The 20,932-nt window shown below is 38.2% G+C and overlaps 1 protein-coding gene across 1 annotated transcript in view; it reads right to left on the bottom strand.

Moving 5' to 3' along the window:
• HOOK3 (hook microtubule tethering protein 3) overlaps positions 1–20,932 on the bottom strand; it is a 137,895-nt gene that overhangs the window by 24,305 nt on the left and 92,658 nt on the right. Inside the window, exons 15-17 of the mRNA XM_050800387.1 lie at positions 18,977–19,117; positions 8,445–8,532; positions 3,945–3,979 (exon numbers count right to left, since the gene is read on the bottom strand). Coding sequence (XP_050656344.1) covers positions 3,945–3,979; positions 8,445–8,532; positions 18,977–19,117 — 264 coding nt within the window. The remainder of the gene's footprint in view (positions 1–3,944; positions 3,980–8,444; positions 8,533–18,976; positions 19,118–20,932) is intronic.

Here is a 20,932-nt window from a genome sequence, read left to right on the forward strand (position 1 = left end):
TGAACCCAGGAGGCAGAGGTTGCAGTGAGCCGAGATCATGCCACTGCAGTCCAGCCTGGGTGACAGAGTGAAATTCTGCCTCAAAAAATAAGTAAATAAATAAAATTTAAAAACATAAAAATAAAAATAAATAAAAATCATCCCAAAAACTTAGAAGTCATGCATGTCTCTATACTCTTCCCAGAGGTAATCAAAGTCAGAATTTGAATCATTCTCATGATTTTCATGATGGTTTTGTCTTTGTGCTATTCCTAAAAAATATATTGCTTAGGCTGGGTGCGGTGGCTCACGTCTGTAATCCCAGCACTTTGGGAGGCCGAGACGGGCGGATCACAAGGTCAGGAGATCGAGACCATCCTGGCTAACACGGTGAAACCCCGTCTCTACTGAAAAATACAGAAAACCTAGCCGGGCGAGGTGGCGGGTGCCTGTGGTCCCAGCTACTCGGGAGGCTGAGGCAGGAGAATGGTGTGAACCCGGGAGGTGGAGCTTGCAGTGAGCTGAGATCGCGCCACTGCACTCCAGCCTTGGGGACACAGCAAGACTCTGTCTCAAAAAAGAAAAAATTTAAATTGCACAAAATTTTATGTATATATATTTTTTATGAGCAAAAAAATTTTTAAATTGCACAAAATTGTGTGTGTGTGTGTGTGTGTATATATATATATTTTTTTTTTCTTTTTTTTTGAGATGGAGTCTTGCTCTGTCCCCAAGGCTGGAGTGCAGTGGTGCGATCTCAGCTCACTGCAAGCTCCACCTCCCGGGTTGACGCCATTCTCCTGCCTCAGCCTCCCGAGTAGCTGGGACCACAGGCGCCTGCCACCTCGCCCGGCTAGGTTTTTTGTATTTTTCAGTAGAGACGGGGTTTCACCGTGTTAGCCAGGATGGTCTTGATCTCCTGACCTCGTGATCCGCCCGTCTTGGCCTCCCAAAGTGCTGGGATTACAGGCTTGAGTCACCGTGCCTGGCCGCAATTTAAATTTTATACATTAATCATTATGTATTATTCTGACTTGCATCTTTCACTAAACACTACGTTCTTGAGGTTCATCTGTGTTGATGTATTAGCCATGGTTTATTTTACATTTCCCCTATTGTCTGGTATTCTATTGTTTGAATATACCTCATTCAATCATTTTCCAATCGGTGAACATTTGCATATTATTTTTACTTTTCTGTGATTACAATGTTCTTCTATACTTTCTTCTACACGCCTCCTAGTATGCACAGACAATATTTCTAGGAATCTAGGATATATATATAGTAGAACTGAGAGGTCACAGAATATGTGGCATGTTCAGGTTTACTAAGCAGACTGATGTATACTCCTACCAGCAGTGGATGAGAACTGCCATTGCTCAACATCTTCAATAATACTCAGTATGTTGGATTTTTAAAATGATGTGTAAAATGGTCTCCATTGCAGTTTGTTTTTTTTTTTTTTTTTTAGACGGAGTCTTGCTCTGCCACCCAGGTTGGAGTGTAGTTCCATGATCTCGGCTCATTGCAACCTCTGCCTCCCGGGTTCAAGCAATTATCCTGGCTCAGCTTTGCGAGTAGCTGGGATTAGAGGCATACGCCACCATGCCTGGCTATTTTTTGTATTTTTAGTAGAGATGAGGGTTCACCATGTTGTCCAGGCTGGTCTTGAACTCCTGACCCTGAGTGATCCACCTGCCTCGGCCTCCCAAAGTGCTGGGATTACAGGCGTGAGCCACCGCACCCGACTTTTGTCTTTTTCTTTTTTTTTTGAGACAGTCTCGCTCTGTTGCTCAGGCTCGAGTGCAGTGGTATGATCTCGGCTCACTGCAACCTCTGCCTCCTGGGTTCAAGCAATTCTACTGCCTCAGCCTCCTGAGTAGCTGGGATTACAGGTGCACGCCACCATGCCCTGCTCATTTTTGTATTTTTAGTAGAGACAGAGTTTCACCATGTTGGCCAGGCTGGTCTCAAACTCCTGACCTCAAGCGACTGACATGCCTTGGCCTCCCAAAGTGCTGGTATTACAGGCGTGAGCCACCACACCCAGCCCATTGTCACTTTAAATGTGCATGACGCTGGCCCTATTTGGAGATATCTGTGGCTCCTGTGGTGGGCTGAATTGTGTCTCCTAAAAAGAAAAATTGAAATTCCTAGGATATGTGAATGTAACAATATTTGGAAATTGGGTGTTTATAGATATAATTAGTTAAGATGAGGGCACACTGGATCAGGGAACGCCCTAAATCCAATGATTGGCATCCTTATCAGTAGGTCACGAGACACAGGCATACAAAGAATGACATGTGAAGGTGGAGAAAGAAACTGGAGTGATCTGTCTACAACCAAAAACATCAGGACTGCTGGCGGTTACCAGCAACAACAAGGAGCACAGAGCAGACTGTCCCTCCAAACCTCTAGAAGGAACCAGCCTGCTGCCACCTTGGTTCTTCTAGCCTCCAGAACTATGAGAGAATAAATTTATGTTGCCATAAACCATCCAGTGTATGGTAATTTGACATGGCAGCTATAGGAACTAACAGTCTCCATCTTCACTAATAAATCCTTTCTGATGAAGATTTTTCACCATGTAAATGAGCACAGAATAATGGTCAGTTGGTAGTTTTATGAAATGACAGGCATTATATTTTTTGCCATAAAGGAATGAGAATTTTTTTTTAAAGGACAGAATTCAGTACTAAATTCTCATTGCAGGTAATCTCATGAAAGGCAAAAGTAATATTTTCTGTTCTAGTACATTAAGAATCTGCCCACTGCTAGAATTGCTAGCAAATCTGTTGCCAGGAGTATCTTGTGTCTCCCGTATTTACCATTTAAAACACAAAAACACCAACTGGATAGCATGAGGCAAATTGCCAGAGAAGAGAATTTCTTTCCCATCCTAGTAGAATAAATCCAAATTATCTTTGTGGTACTGAGGATGTCTGGTTTAGCACAGTGTAAAGTTGTAACACTTTAACGGGCTATCAATTCATAGTCACTAATTCAATGCTTGCCAGGAGTTTTGCTAGAAAAGGATGAGAAGGGGTGCAAGAAAAATTATGAAACATTTCTAATATGGTCAACCTCAGTTAGAGATAAAGAGAGAAGATTTCTTCTTCATGAAAAAACAAATGTGAATATTTTAAAATTTACTTTACCTTTTATACCAAAAAGTTCTTGTTTGTAACTCAAGGAAATATTTGAAAATCTACTGACAAGTTTTCACAGACTTTAAAAAATTTACTTAAGAAAGAATATTAGACTGCGTGTGGTGGCATGTACTTGTAATCCCAGCTACTCAGAAGGCTGTGGCAGAAGGATCACTTGAAACCAGGAGTTCAAGTCCAGCCTGGGCAACATAGTGACCCTGTCTCCTAAAGACCTTAGAGTCTCTTAAAGACAGGGTCTCTTTTTTAAAAGACCCTGTCTCTTAAAATTTTTTTTTTAAATAAATAGATTAAGCTGGCAATACTTTAGAGCTGGCAAGCTATAGTCCATGGGCCAAAACCAGCCTGCTGCCTGTTTGTATCTATAAAGTTTTACTACAACATGGTCACAACCATTAATTGATGTATTGTCTATGGCTGTTTTCAAGCTACAACTGCAGAGCTCAGTGGCTGTGACAGAGACCAGCTTTCAACTCCTAAAAAACAATTATTATCTGACCCTTATAGAAAGAGGTGTCTGACCCATGATCTAGAGTGTCTCAAACTCCTAACTACGATTATCACAAAGAGAGAAAACCCTAAAGTCTCATTTGAGAAGGCAGTTCTAAAGCAGTCATTATTCTGACCTGAGAACCTTGGGCGGGAGTGACCCTTCAGACTCTCTTAATATATATTATAATTTTCTATCTCTTCAAAGGCCACCTATGCCAACGCCTAGACACACCCATAACTACCTAACACAAAGCACGTCTGTTCCAATATAGAAGAATCAGCCTCAACAGCTTTTATACTTACAGATGTTCTTCAAGCTTCTTTTTTAGAAGGACTGACTAAAAATGAAAAACAAAGTTAGTTTATTACCTCACATTTTAACTAAAATAATATTTTTTTAAGTTAAAAGTACAATAGTCAGAATTTTGAGTGAGTTCTCAGTAATTTGTTTGGTCAAAGAGCTGAAAACACACAATGTACCCCAGTTTAAATCTCTTTAATAAAAGGAGACATGTAATTAGATTATAATTACATCCCCCTAAGGGATGACAATCAGTATGAAATACCCACAACTTGGATATATATATGAATTCTCTATTTATAATCAGGCAGATGAATAAAATAGGAATGAAAAAGCCATTTAATTATAGACCTAATATTCCTGGATTTGGTAGGCAGACAGGACCCTAGTAATAATAGATTTCCTTTAAGACACTTATCTGCTATTTTCCTTGAGTCATGATAAAGTATTGGGTCAGCTTCTATAAATACGTCTGACTTAATCAGTGACTTATGAAAACGCACAGGTTACAAATAATTTGTGCAATGGTATGGGAATGTGAAGGATAGCATATGCACATCCTTTAATATGTTGGAGAATGTAGCTTTCACTGGGTAAAAAAAAAAAAAAAAAAAAAAAAAAAAGGCTCCTGAAAAGCAGGAGATCAAAATTGACCTAAAAATAAACAATAAAGACATTCTCTATAAGACCACTAAATTTCATAATTAAACTTACACAGTACATACTATTAATCAATTTTATGAAACATTTTGAGATAAATGGTTATATAATTAATTCAGTCAAAACCCAATTAATATAGGCTTATAAAACAAATTGTCCAATCAACGCCAGTGATGAGGGAAAAGGAACCCTCACACTAAGTTCTTTTGATAATAATTACCATAAATTTTTATTCATATCCATTCTAACACAGCTCTGTAATACTTCAACTTTCACTTCTTTCCTCAATATGTTAACTATAGTTACCTCAGTAGATCCACATGTCCTCTATCACCGCTTTCCAAATATACAAAAAGATAACCCTGTTAACTTTATTTTATAAAAAATAAAAAAATAGAAACAGGGTCTCACTTTGTTGCCCAAGCTGGTCTCTAACTTGTGGGCTTCAGTGATCCTCCTCCCACCCTCGGCCTCCCAAAGTGCTGGGATTACAGGTGTGAGCCACTGCACCCGGCCAACTCTATTAACTTTCGATTACTGCTCATTCCTTCTTTAGCACAGGGGTAAAATGTAAATACTTTTTAGAAACTTTAATTCTGTGCTTATGATTTGATTAGAGTCTAGCAAAACTTTAACTCTGAGAAGATATATAATAAAATGGTTAAATGGGTGGTTAATATGCCAAACAATGCTCTAAATCGTGTCATAGACACTGTCATATGTAAACTTCACAGCCTGTGTAACAATAGCCCCACGTTACAGTTGAGGAAGGACAGGCTGGAGAACATTTAGTAGCTTTCAAGTGGCAGATCCAAAACCCAGGTCTGCCAGACCCCAGAGTCCATGCATGGCCTTCAACTCCATGCTTCCTATGCTGCAGTGCCTCTCCAAACTGAAGACTGTTCCTACCAAAGCACGGGGCAGAAGGAGGGTAGACTGTATCAAGATAATTTATATAAATGAATTAATTATAATAATGGGATGGAACAGGAGTGGAATGGGGAATAAAACCAAGAGCAGACTTCTTGTCGGTTGACTCTTTAAGAGTTCGATAACCTTTAAGTATCTTAATTGTAAAGGTCCTAAACCTACAAGGCAAGTAATCCAGATATTCATTTTGTACAAAACTACCTTAATAAAATTTTCCATACCATCAACTATGATGGCAGTCTAAATCTAAAAACTGCTCACTATATAAAAATGAAAAGGAAGCCATACTTACAATAGCCTTGAGCAGAAACCATGCCAAGAGACAGAGAGGACAAATTAGTATGAAGCAAACACAGCAGCCAAGAGAAGGAACGATTTAGTAATTCATGAACAGAAATAAAAGATATGCACTTTTTTTTTTTTTTTTTTTGAGATGGAGTCTCGCTCTGTTGCCCAGGCTGGAGTGCAGTGGCACAATCTCTGCTCACTGCAAGATCTGTCACCCGGGTTCACGCCATTCTCCTGCCTCAGCCTCCCGAGTAGCTGGGACTACAGGCACCCACCACTATGCCCGGCTAATTTTTTATGTATTTTTAGTAGAGACGGTGTTTCACCGTGTTAATCAGGATGGTCTCAATCTCCTGACCTCATGATCCGCCTACCTCGGCCTCCCAAAGTGCTAGGATTACAGGCGTGAGCCACTGTGCCCAGCCCAAGATATGCACTTTTTTAAAAGAAATGTACATTTTTCTTTTTTCTACTGTCTCCTCATCCTGTCTTGTGTTCTAAAGTTTTATATATTGTGGCTAGCTCAAATTATCCATATGGCTGGATATAACAATGTTTTTCTGCTTCCATGCTAAAAACAAATTACATAAAAATAATAATAAAAATGTGCAACCCCTTCTACTCTGACTTAAGATTACATGAAAGGACTGTGCTTTTGATAACAGAAGCTGGCAGAAGTTATGTTGTTCTTCTCCAGAGGAGACCACTTCCTTTGGCAGGTTGCTTTATGTGTTGTACATTCCCGAGATGCAACACTCTTAAGTTAGAGAAAGAGAAAAGTAAGACAAAAACATAAAAATATTTGCTGGGGCAAGAACCATATATCCTGTACTGTACTATTTATTTCTCTAAGCCATTTGGAGGCACGGTTTCAGCTATCTGAATCTTTTCTACATATAGAAAAGAGCTCAGAGCAAAGTTCTGCTTAGTTTACAGTAAGACATTGGCATCTGGACAATCAAATAAATGGACGAGTTTATGTAAATAGTACTTGACACGGCTGGCATCTCACTTCTGAAATACGTTCTGTTAAAGTAATGGCCCACAGCATATTTAATTAGATTTGATTACCATAGTGATACCTAATCAAGCTATGCCAAATTATCTTTTGAAGAATAAATGCTTTTATGTTTTAATGTAAGAGAACCATGCACAATGGCCATCATTGTAACACTGAAGTTTAAGTTGATTCTGATATTTCACCATTTTTACTTCCCATGTACCACATGCCCTTCCCTCACTCCCATAACAAATCAATAAAAGTCTCCTCAGACTTTTAGAGACCAGAATGGATTTTACATTTATCTCAGTTTAAAGGACCTAGTGATTTCACTGAATTAAGAAATGTTGCCCCATTCAGTTCATCTCTAAGATACTTAATTAGGCTTAGTAATATTTTAATACACTCATGTAGTTTTGTTTCACCTCTTTGTGATTTAGCATTTTGAATAAAAACATGTTTTAAATTTTAATAAGGGCATACGGAAGTTTAAACGTTGGTGACAATTTTAGGAATCAGAAATCAATCTGGGAATCTAACAAGGACTGCCAACGCATTGATTAAGGGATGAGCTAACATCACTCATGTTAGAATGAAGAACATGTTACCAATATACACAAGATGATGTCTGGAGAAACTCATTAAGCTAGGCCATGGATGAGCTTTTTGTATCTAGTATTCACAAATTTTAAGTAACATACTTAACTCCCTTTCTTTGGTTCCTTTTGTTTTTATATCCTCTTATGTTAAAAAGGCCAAATGGAATTGGCTACATCTATAGTTTTGAAGTTAATCCTCCAAAATGACTCTATCAATGGAAACAAACATTTATGCTCAAATGCCAGAGTTTACAGCAAATTACACTGGTAACAGGAAAGAAACAAAACATCTGGTTGAAGCAAAGACTGATCACCAAAATTTTGTTTTTTCTCCTCTTTACATTATTTTTGAACACTCTTTAAGTCTTAGCTCTGTTGTTTACTGTTCATTGAACATAAAGGATTTGCAAAATTTGACTTACACTTTTGCCAGAGATAGACGACTATGTGCTACCTAAGTACTGTGATAGAAGGTTAAAACGCAGGTGTGAAGAAAGGCAGTCCTTGGCTGATACATTTACACTATTCTAGTGCAAGTGTGCAGAGTTGTGACAGAGATGCAGAGTGCTGGGGGATGTAAAAAAAGGGCCAGTGTTGGGGAACAGAAGGAGTAAGAGGGATTCAGAGATTTAGAGAAAATGCAATTCTAGGGACAGCAGTATTTTCTTAAAATCACTTTTATATTAAAAATTTCTACTTGAACATTCCAAATTCCCACTAGCAATTTTTTTTGACCAAAGGGGAAAAACCCTATACTTCATCTTTGAACACTGAGTTGAGCATAAAGCCTCAATTAATTCCTCAGTTGGTAACTAGAAATGAATTTCTAATTCCCAGCAGAGTTAATCTGAAGAGACAGATCTGGTGCTTTTTATAAGGAATGTTAGTAAAAAGGAAAACACTGTTTCTTTTCTATAACCAATATAACACTAAATTATTTTGATAAAAAACATCAAATAAAAAATAAAGTTATTTCTCAACATTGTGAAACTGACGGACCATGGTTGGTACATATTAAAACTTACATCTTCTGCTTTTGAGCCTTGATCCTGTAAAGATTTTTGTAATTCTTCAACTTGTGACTGTACTTCCAGAAGTCTTTGATTCACCAGCCTAGAAATGAAATGTACATTAATTTTCCAAGTAGTGACTTATGTATGCCTTTTTTCCTTAGGTTGTCATATCAGTTAGAAAGTATAATTAACAAAATAAAGTCTCATGTTATAGCAGTAGTAGTATAGTAGTGGCCTAATGTCATGAGTGGCAGCTTACTTTTCTGATTATTTTTGGTATTGCTTGAAATTTCGAATGATGACTTCTAACACAGTGTTTGGGTGGGCACATATTTTAGAACCAATGTAGTTATGCATATTTCTCTGAAATTCACTTCAATACATGTTTATGAAGACTATGTCTCAAGGACTGTGCTCAGCATTAGTATTAAAAGATCTCTGCACTCAGGCAGGGCATGGTGGCCCATGCCAGCACTTTGGGAGGCCGAGGTAGACAGACTGTATGAGCTCAGGAGTTTGAGACCAGCCTGGCCAACATGGTGAAACCCCATCTCTACCAAAAATACAAAAATCAGTCAGGCATGGTGGTGAGCACCTGTAAGTCTCAGCTACTTGTGGGGATGAGGTAGGAAGATTGCTTGAGCCCAGGAGGTCGAGGCTGAAGTGAGCTGTGTTCGTGCCACTGCACTCCAGTCTGGGCAACAGAGTGAGACCCTGCCTCACACACACACACACACACACACACACACACACACACACACACACAAAAGATCCCTGCCCTCATGGAATTAAAGCCCAGTGGGGAGGAAAAAGTGTAAACAAATAAAATACAATCAGATAAAAACTTCCAAGTGGTACATAGATGCATATAAAACTGATAGTTGGTCAAAGAAACAGTAACTCTCTGGACGAGTTAAAATACACTGGACTTGAAATGAGACTAGAATAATAAATAAAACATCTGTGGGTTATGAGTGGAAAGGAGATTCAAGACAGAGGTCAGTATGTCCAAAGTATGCAGAAAAATAAGAAGATGCAGTGAATTCAGGAATGGTATGATGATGAGTATGTTATGAGAGGAAGAATGGCTGGAGAGAAACTGGGGAAAAGGAGATCAGCACAACCATGTATGGAATACAAAGTGTCTGCTGGGATTACCCTGTAATCAGCAAGCCTCAAGCTGAAACTGGAATAACTCAGACAACCTTAAATAATGCTGACTCCACAGTTTGACTTTCTTTTATCTTTTTCTTTTTTTCTTTTTTTTTTTCTTGAGATGGAGTCTCCCTCTGTCGCCCAGCCTGGAGTGCAATGGTGCAATCTCAGGTCACTGCAACCTCCGCCTCCCAGGCTCAACCAATCCTCATGCCTCAGCCCCCTGAGTAGTTGGGATTACAGATGCGCACCACCACGACTGGCTAATTTTTGTATTTTTAGTAGAGATAGGGTTTTACTATGTTGGTCAGGGTGGTCTCGAACTCCTGACCTCAGGTGATCCACCCACCTCAGCCTCACAAAGTGCTGGGATTACAGGTATAAGCCACTGCGCCCAGCCCATGGTTTGACTTTCATAAATTCTCTAGGTCATGATGCAACATTCAGGAGACTAGCTTACTTCCAAAGGTGTTGGGTGATACTGAAGTATTGCAAGAAGGGAAAACATGGTTAGACAGATCATACAGGTAGCATGTCAGACAGATCACTTTGGTTTTACAATGGAAGATATTATTTAAAATGTTCAAGAGCAGGCATGAAGATGAGAGAATGCTATTATTACTATTATTATTACTAAATATGCCTGAAATAGAAAAGGACAGAGGAGGAAATAGAAAGGGACAGAGGAGGAACTATCTTGAGAAAAGGCAAAAGAATACAAGGTTTTGGTATTCACTGAGAAGGTAAGACAAAAGGAACAGGATAAGAAAGAAATATAGGGATCTGATTTTACATTTGTTGAAAATGAAATGCCTAGAAATTTGTCAAACAGCTAGATACCTTAATCTAAAGCAAAGAGAAACCTGAGTTGAACATACAGATTTGGGAGCCATTTGGAGTTAACTGAGGCCATGAGCAAAAATGATATTGTCTAGAAAGAGTGTGAAAAACAGTGTAAAAGACTAACAAAGATGGCCCGTGGTGGATCAACCAAGGAGTAGAAAGAGGAACCTCACCCTGAAGAATATCAGAGAATGACAGAGAATATAAGAGAAGGCCATTATTGAAATAAAAAATTTGAAGAAGGGGGAACTGAATAACAACACTGAATATAGTAGAAAGATGAGGAAAGATAAAGTCTTGAGTGCTGCTACGGGATTGGCCATTTAAGAGATGACCAGTTATCTTAGTAAGGAATACTTTCGTGAAATGGTAGTAGTAGAAGCCAGACTGCTCCAAATTAAGGAGAAAACAAGACAACAAGTGTTTAGAATCCAAATAGCCAAAAAGTTTAATGAGAAATTTTTTTACTTAAATTACAAGACATTATAGGTTTATAATTTAGAAAGGATCACAATAAAAATGTAATTAAAGCTATAATAACTTTTTCACATCAAGGTAAAAAAATCTGAGTGGTTTTGAGTAACAAAAGGATAAATTATCTGAAAAATCCACATTCAATATGGGGACACAGGTCCATAAACACATTACTAGTAATACCGTAATACTGTTCAGTCTTTTCAGAAAGCAAAGTGGAAATATGTATCCAACTAAAAGATTATTTCAACTATCCATCTTAGTCATTTTTGAGATTATTTCATCAAACAATATTGTAAGCCTACTAGGTGGAAGCCATTGTAAACATCATAAAACACAATCCAGTGTGTATCAAGATGGTCTTTGGAATGGTTTAAAAACAGCTAAATTCTCTCAATGGGGAATAGGTGAGCAAAAATAGTAGTGGAACTGTTAAAGTATGAAGTATGTAAGTAACATAAATATAAGTAAAATATTTATGAAAAAAGTACATCTATAAAATACTAAAAAAACTGAAATAATATCAAGCATCTTCTCTGAACACAGTAAAACTAGAAATCAGGAACAAAAGAAATTTTGGAAACTATACAAACACATGGAAATTCAACAATATGTTCCTGAATGACCAGTGGGTCAATGAAGAAATCAAGAAGGAAACTGAAAAATTTATTGAAACAAATGATAATGGAAACACAACATACCAAAACCTATGGGATACAGCAAAAGCCGTAGTAAGAGGGAAATTTATAGGCATAAGTATCTACATCAAGAAAGAGAAAAACTTCAAATAAACAACCTAACAATGCCACTTAAAGAACTAGAAAAGGAAAAGCAAACAAAACACAAAATTAGTAGAAGAAATAATAAAGATAAGAGCAGGGTGGGCGTGGTGGCTCACACCTGTAACCCTAGCACTTTGGGAGGCCAACGTGGTTGGATCACTTGAGGTTAGGAGTTTGAGACAAGCCTGGCCAACATGGTGAAACCCCATCTCAACTAAAAATACAAAAATTAGCCAGGGGTGGTGGTGCACGCCTGTAGTACCAGCTACTCTGGAGACTGAGGCAAGAGAATAGCTTGAACCCAGGAGGTGGAGGTTGCAGTGAGCCATCGTGCCACTACACTCCAGCATGGGTGACAGAGTGAGACTCTGTCTCTAAATAAATAAATAAATAAATAAATAAATAAATAAGGATCAGAGCAGAAATAAATGAATTTGAAATGAAGAAAACAATACAGAAGAGCAACAAAACAAAAACCAGTTTTTAAAAAAGATAAATTGACAAACCTTTAGCCAGACTAAGAAAAAAAGAGAGAAGACCCAAATAAATAAAATCAGAGATGACAAATGAGACATCAAAACTGATATCAGAGAAATTCAAAGAATTACTGGTTATTATGAGCAACTATATGCCAAAAAATTGAAAAATCTAGAAGAAATGAATAAATTCCTAGACACATACAATCTACCAAGATTGAATCATGAAAAAATCCAAAACCTGAACAGACTAATAGCAAGTAACAAGATGGAAGCCATAATAAAAAGTCTCCCAATAAAGAAAGGCCCCAGATCCGATGACTTCACTGGCAAATTCTATAAAACATTTAAAGAAGAACTAATACCAATCCTACTCAAACTATTCTGAAAAATAGAGGAAGAAGGAATACCTCCAAGCTCATTCTATGTGGCAAGTATTATCCTGATACGAAAATGAGACAAAGATGCATCAAAAGAAAAAACAAACAAACAAACAAAACAAACTATAGGCCAGGCACAGTGGCTCACGCCTGTAATCCCAACACTTTGGGAGGCCAAGGCAGGTGGATCACTTGATGTCAAGAGTTTGAGACCAGCCTGGCCAACATGGTGAAAACCTGGCGCTACTAAGTTACTGCACTCCAGCTTGAGCGACAGCGTAAGATCCTGTCTTAAAAAAATATATATACATATAAGTATAGGCCAATATAACTAATGAATATTGATGCAAAAATCCTCAATAAAATACTGCAAACCAAATTCAACAACACATTAAAAAGATCATTTATTATGACCAAATGGGATTGATCCCAGGTATGCAAGGATGGTTCAACATCCTCATACCAACTAATGTGACACATTATATCAACAGAATAAAGGACAAAAACCATACGATCATTTCAATTGATGTTGAAAAAGCATTTGATAAAATTCAACAATTTATATAAAAACTCTCAAACAACTGGGTATAAAAGGAACATACCTCAATATAATAAAAGTTACATACGAAAGACCCATAGCTAGTATCATACTGAATGAGGAAAAACTGAAAGTCTTTCCTCTAAGATCAGGAACAGGACAAGGATGCTCACTATCATCCTGTTATTCAACACAGTACCAGAAGTCCTAGCTAGAGCAATCAGACAAGAGAAAGAAATAAAGGGCATCTAATTAAGAAAGGAAGAAGTCAAATTACAAATCAACATACAAAAATCAGTAACATTTCTTTCTTTTTTTTTTTTTGAGACAGGGTCTCACTCTGTGGCCAGGCTGCAGGGCAGTGGCATGATCTCGGCTCACTGCAACCTCCGCCTCCGGGGTTCAAGCAATTCTCCTGCCTCAACCCCCTGAGTAGCTGGGGCTACAGGCATGCACCACCACACCTAGCTAATTTTTGTATTTTTAGTAGAGCTGGGCTTCATCATGTTGGCCAGGATGGTCTCGATCCTCCCACCTCAGCCTCCCAAAGTGCTGGGATTACAGGCAAGAGCCACCGCACCTGGCCAAAAATCAGTAACATGTCTTTTTTTTTTTTTTTTTTTTTTTGAGACAGAGTCTCACTCTGTCACCCAGGCTGGAGTGCAGTGGCACGATCTCAGCTCACTACAAGCTGCACCTCCTGGGTTCATGCAATTCTCCTGCCTCAGCCTCCCGAGTAGCTGGGACTATAGGTGCCCACCATCATGCCCGGCTAATTTTTTGTATTTTTAGTAGAGACAGGGTTTCACTGTGTTAGCTGGGATGGTCTCGATCTCCTAAACTAGTGATCCACCCGCCTCAGCCTCCCAAAGTACTGGGATTACAGGCATGAAACACCAGGCCCAGCCAAAAATCAGTAACATTTATATAGGCCAACAGCAAACAATCTGAAAAAGAAATCAAGAATCCCATTTATGATCACTACAGCTAAAATAAAATACCTAGGAATTAAGCAAAGAAGTGAATGATCTCTACAATTAAAACTATAAAACACTGATGCAAGAAATTGAAGACACAAAAAAATGGAAAGATATTCTATGTTCATGAATTAGAAGAACCAGTATTGTTAAAATGTCCATGCTGGGTGCAGTGGCTCACATCGGTAATCCTAGCTCTTAGGGAGGCAGAGGTAGGATGATACAGCTTGAGCCCATGAGTGTGAGACCTGCCTGGGCAATTTAGTGAGACCCAGTTCTCCACTGAAAGGAAAAAACAACAACAACAACAAAGTACTCAGTATGTCCAAGTGCCATACTTTGGCCTATTGTTGGCCAGGCATGGTGGCTCACGCCTGTAATCCCAGCACTTTGGAAGGCTGAGGTGGGTGGATCACCTGAGGTCAGGAGTTTGAGACCAGCCTGGCCAACAGGGCAAAACCCTGTCTCTACTAAAAACACAAAAATTAACTGGGTGTAGTGGCTCATGCCTATAGTCCCAACTACTCAGGAGGCTGAGGCAAGAGAATCGCTTGAACCTGGGAGGTGGAGGTTGCAAAGAGCTGAGATAGTGCCAGTGCACTCCAGCCTGGGCGACAGAGACAGACTCCAACCCCAAAACAACAACAACAACAACAACAACAACAAAATCCATACTACCCAAAGCTATCTATAGATTCAAAATAATCCCTATTAAAATACCAATGATATTCTTCACAGAAATAGAAAAAACAATCCTAAAATCTATACGGAACCACAAACTACCCAGAATAACCAAAGCTATTCTAAGCAAAAAGAACAAAACTGGAGGAATCATGTTACCTGAGTTCAAATTATACTACAGACCTATAGTAACCAAAACAGCACGGCACTTACATAAAAACAGACACACAGACCAGTGGAACAGAATAGAGAAGTCAGAGATAAATCTATACATCTACAGTGAACTTATTTTAACAAAGATGCCAAGAACTTAACTCTGGGGAAAGGGCAGTCTCTTCAATAAATGGTACTGGATATCATTATGCAAAATAATGAAACTAGACCCCCTATCTCTTGCAATATACAAAAATCCAATCAAAATGGATCAAAGATTTAAATCGAAGACCTGAAAATAATAAAATGAAACTGGAGAAATGCTCCCTGGACATTGGTGTGGACAAAGATTTCTTGAGTAATGCTCCATAAGTCCAGGGAACCAAAGCAAAAAGGAACAAATGGGATCATATCAAATTAAAAAGCTTCTGCACAGCAAAGGAAACCACCAACGAAGTGAGAGACATCCAACAGAATGGGTGAAAATACATGCAAACTCCCCATCTCACAAGGGATGACTAACCAGAATATATAAGGAGCTCAAACAACTCTACAGGAAAAACTCTAATAACCCAATTTTAAAAATAGGCACAAGGAGGGCCGGGCATGGTGTCTCATCCCTGTAATCCCAGCACTTTGGGAGGCTAAGGTGGGTGGATTGCTTGAGCCCAGGTGTTTAAGACTAGCCTGGGCAACATGGCAAAACCCCATCTCTACAAAAAAATAGAAAAAATTACCTGGGCATGGTGGCACATGCCTGTAATCTCAGTCACTTGGAAGATGAGGTGGGAGGATCACTTGAGCCCGGGCTGTCAAGGCAGCAGTGAGCTGTGATTGTGCCACTGTACTCCAGCCTGGGTGAAGGAGTGAGATCCTCAAAAAAAAAAAAAAAAAAAAAAAAAAAAAGACAAAAGATCTAAACATATTTATTCTAAACAGATATTTATATCTCAAAAGAGGCTGGACATGGTGGTTCATGCCTATAATGCCAGCACTTTGGGATGCTGAGGTGGGAGGATCCCTTGAGTCCAGGAGTTTGAAACCAGCCTGGGCAACACAGGGAGATCCTGTCTCTCCAGAAAATTAAAAAATCAGCCAGGCATAGTGGTGTACACCTATAGTCCCAGCTACTCAGAGGCTGACATGGACGGATAGCTTGAGCCTGGGAGGTTGAGTGTGATCATACCACTGCACTCCAGCCTGGGTGACAGAGTGAGATCCTGTCTCAAAAAAATAAAATAAAATAAAAAAATTAATAGGCACAGAAAATGTGGTATATGTAGATGCAGAACACAATGTAGCACTATTTAGCCATAAAAAAGAATGAAATCCTATCATTTGTAAAAACATGCATGAAACTGAAGGTCATTATGTTAAATGAAATAACAGGCACAGGAAGACAAACTTCACATGCTCTCACTTATTTGTGGGAGCTAAAAATTAAAAAAATTAAATTCATGGAGCTTGAAAGTAGAAGGATGGTTACCAGAGGCTAAGAAGGGTAATGGGAAGAGGTTAATGGGCACATAAAAATAGAAAGAATGAATAAGACCTAGTATTTGCTAGCACAACAAAGTGACTATAGTAATAAATAATGTAATTGTACATTTAAAAATAACGAAAGTATAATGGGATTGTTCATAACATAAATGATAAATGCTTGAGAGGATGGATACACCGTTTACTCCAATATGATTATTATGCACTGCATGCCTGTATCAAACTATGTCATGTAACTCATAAATATATATACCTACTAGGTACCCACAAAAATAAAAAAAATAAAAAGTTCATCTACAAAATAAATGAGGATTATGATGCCTACCTCATGGTGTTGTTTAATAGACTAAAGTGTGCCTAGCAGAGCCCCTGCACATTGCAGGTATTCTATCAATGTGAATTGCCTCTACCTTCTTTCTCCCACACTTCAGGGATTGAGATAGTTAACATTTTAATCAAAGTCTAATTGCTGAATACATACAGCTGTGGGATGCAGGGACAGGGTGCACTTGAGATTATAGTACACTCTGAGAGGTACAGAAACAAGATCAGGTCTACTTTGGCAGAATTCCTGGGGAATCCTGATGTGGCTTCCCTCTCAACCCTCCACCCTCTTCTAATATTGTTTGAGGACTGGCAGGTATTACAGATATGCTAAAGTGCTCGCTCTTGGGAAAACTAATTGGAAAGGACTTTAGAGGTCTATGACAGACTTTGCTTTCTGACAGGTGATATACATGGGCAGTGAGCAAACTGTAACAGACTCAGTGGGACCCAATGTTGTAAACTAGTAGGATATTAAGCTAGAGTCAAGGTAATATAAATACTCATTAAATTCAGTAAGAACAAACTTAGGGTAAGTCACTTAGGACAAAAAACATCCTGTGAGAGGAAGACAGGAAAAGGAATAAATATTGTGCAAACACAGTACAAGATAAATTGGCAAGAAACAGGGTATGGATTAGGTATGGAGGCTTTGGAGTCAGGCAGTCACGGTCTGAGTCTGAGTTCCCTCATCTGTAAAACTTTCATAAAGTAAGAAAGCATATTTAAGACACCTAGCACAATGCCTGAGACAAACAGGTGCTTAGTAAATATTACCTGTTATTATCATTATAGATCATAGTCAACCATAATCTAAGTTATTCATCATCGGTGTTGTAATTTAAGAAACAATCACAACACTAAGTTGTACCCAGCAGTAAGTCACACAGGAACTTGGGTGGTGATTAGTCATCCACAGACAAGGACACTGTATAAATGACAATTGGCTGTCCTGTCTCAGGGAAAAAGAGCAATAATTATAAAGCCTGTGAGAAACAATGCAAAGCAGTATGAAGAAAGTTGTGGGTGTTTTCTCACTAAAAAAATATCAGGGTAGGGAGAGACTTTCCTGACTAAAATACAACCCAGAGGCAAAAGATGAATGAGGCGAACATCAAGACACTTGCACCAGAGGGACTGCCCGCCCGCCAGTTGCTCCTGCAATCTCCCCCGCTCCACTGTCTCCACTTCCCACTTTTTCTGAGTACTTTAAAAAATCCCTCATTCTCTAGACTCCTAAGAGTTGATGTAAAATTTTCTCCTTCTGTTTATGCTTGATGGTGCTCTTATAATCACTCTAGCATTTATACTGATTTACACTGTTTGTTGATTCTATCTTAGTAGCTTTAAAATGTAAAGCTACAGGAAGAAGGGTAGGATGTGTACAACTGTCACAGCAATTTTGCAGATTCTAAACTTTCAAAATAAGTCAGTTGTTCCTAAGATGAATTAGTTCCTTTTAGGGTCACAATAAATAACAGATTAGAAGAAAAATGCTTTGTCAATCCAATTACGAGGGAGCTACTGCTCTCCCCACACCAACAGAGCTCCAGCACACTCCTGTGGAAATGGTAAACTCTATTAGCCCGACAACAACTGTGAACTGAAATTCTTGTGAAAGACTGAATTATCAGATTTTTTAAAATCCTCTAGTTTTAATTAGTGATTAGAAAGGATAAATGGTAGAGTTGGTATCATTTTGCATGAAGAAGTAAAGAGGACACCATTCTAAAAAAGCCCAATGTTTTTTGGCAAGTCTGCCCAAAAGTGAAGAAATGGATTCAAGTTCTCTTAAAGGGAAAGAGAACAGCACATGGCCATTTTTCAAACTACAATTCAGATCTTTGTTGTTGGTTTTTTTGTTTTGTTTTGTGTGTGTGTGTTTTTTCTGTTTTTGAGACAGAGTTTTGCTCTATTGCTCAAGCTGGAGTGCAGTGGTGTGATCTTGGCTCACTGCAACCTCCACCTCCTGGGCTCAAATGATCCTTCTACCTCTGCCTCCTGAGTAGCTGGGACCACAGGCATGCACCACCATGCCTGGCTAATTTTTGCATTTTTTGTAGAGATGGAGTTTCATTCACCATGTTGCCCAGGCTGGTCTCAAACTCCTGAGCTCAAGCGATCTGCCCTCCTCGGCCTCCCAAAGTGCTGGGATTACAGGTGTGAGCCACCATGCCCTGCCAGTTCTTTGTTCAAGGGATTCAGAATCAAGGCAAATAGGGAAAACTTATAGCCAGATGCGGTCACCTATAATACTCTACCTATTCTCTGTCTCCAGTTCATTCTTGCGTAGATTTGCATCATCTAGAAGGCTCTGCAATAAGGCTATTTTTTCATTGTCCGAACCTTCTTGGTTAAGCTTTAACATCTTATTCTCATGCTGAAGACGAATAAGTTTCTCCCTGAATGAACAAAATAAAAACTAAATATTATATACACAGTCATTTGGTGCATCAATATACAACACAGGTATCAAATCCAGCTAAGCACTCTTAAAATTTAATACCAGAACAGAAATGAAAAATAAAGAAAGTGCAACAAATTCAGCTATTATAGCTGGCAAAGACATTACATTTAAGGTTTTAAATATTTTCTTTATAGAAATAATACAGTCTCTAAATACAATGATTTGTAATAAATATGATTTCAAAATCCTATTTCTTCCCTGATTTAAATATTTAAACTATGAATGCATTTTATTTATCTGTTATTTGATTCTTATTAGAGAACATAATCTCTAGTGCTATGCTCTTAAATTATCAACCATTTGGTGGCAAGATATTATATCCGACAAGAATCATTTCAAGACATTCAGACTACCAATTTCTGTAATATGTAAAATTAAATTCTTGAAACAAGCCAGATCATTACAATCAGGTTACCGGACTGCACTGTTTTGGACTCTGTATATGCCAAAAGCTTACATTAAGGGATATTAAAAACAGTATCCATACAGAACTTGCCACCATATTTACTGCAGGGACGATATAATTAAATGTTAGTTCATATGAAGACATACTTGTTGAAGATATAATTCCTTCTTTTCTCTACACAGGGTCATCTTTAGGGGGCCCCATGAAGACAGTATGAACAGATACCAAAGACTATGAAAAGCTGTGGAAAAGCTTCTTGTGGATAAAGAAAAATCAAAGTAAGAAAGAAACATGCACATACACGCAATGCTCTTATTTTATAAACATAATAAATCTTTTACTTTTGCTACTGAAAAGATGAACCAAATCTGTGATCTAATTCAAGCAACTATTTAGAATTTGATGTATTCTATTATGGGCAACAGGGACTTTCTTGTTTTTTTTTGAGATGGCGTCTCTGTCACCCAGGCTGAAGTGCAGTGGCACGATCTTGGCTCACTGCAACCCCCGCCTCCTGGGTTCAAGCAATTCTTCTGCCTCAGTATGGGCAATAGGGACTTTATATTTTTCAGAAAGTTACAAAGTAAACACACACTTTGTAAGGAAGACAAATGAAAAGAAAATATAAACCCTCCATAACTATAGTGCAAAATGACTACTGCTGAAATATAGCCTTCTAATTCTATGCACGTATACTCACATGCAAACATTTTTCAAACGGGATCACACAATACAAATTACATTGGTACCTGCTATTTACACCTAAAATTTCACAATCTTTTTACATCATTAAATATACTTGGATATTTTAAATGACATAGCATTAAAATCGTTACTTATTTAATAAACACCCAATTATTGGGCATTCAGATTGCTACCAATTTTGAGCTTTAACAAGTTAATAAGATTAGCCTTATAAATATACTTTTCTGTATATCATTGGTTATTTCCTTAGGATTAACTCCCAGAAAAGTAATTTTTGGGTCAAAAGATAGGTGCACTTTTAGACTAACAGAGATTAGACATCCTGCCAATCTCCTCAAAAGAAAGGTTGTACCATTTTAACCTTTTGCCTTTGCCTTTAGTTTATGAGATTTCCAATTTCTCCACACTCTAACTCAATGAAAAGTATCAAATATTAACCCATCATCTAAAACATGTTGTAAAATTTTCATCCCAGTTTATCATTTTTCCTTGATAGTTCTCTTCTGGACACAGAGCATATTTTAATCTGTATCTAGTCATACTCAGAAAAGCCCTATTTGCTGAATCTTTATCATCATTGTTCTTTTTTTTTTTTTTTTTTTTTTTTTTTTTTGCAGACAGAATCTAGCTGTCACCCAG

The sequence above is a fragment of the Macaca thibetana genome, chromosome 8 (genome assembly GCF_024542745.1).
Source record: "Macaca thibetana thibetana isolate TM-01 chromosome 8, ASM2454274v1, whole genome shotgun sequence".
In the NCBI taxonomy this organism is placed as follows: domain Eukaryota; kingdom Metazoa; phylum Chordata; class Mammalia; order Primates; family Cercopithecidae; genus Macaca; species Macaca thibetana.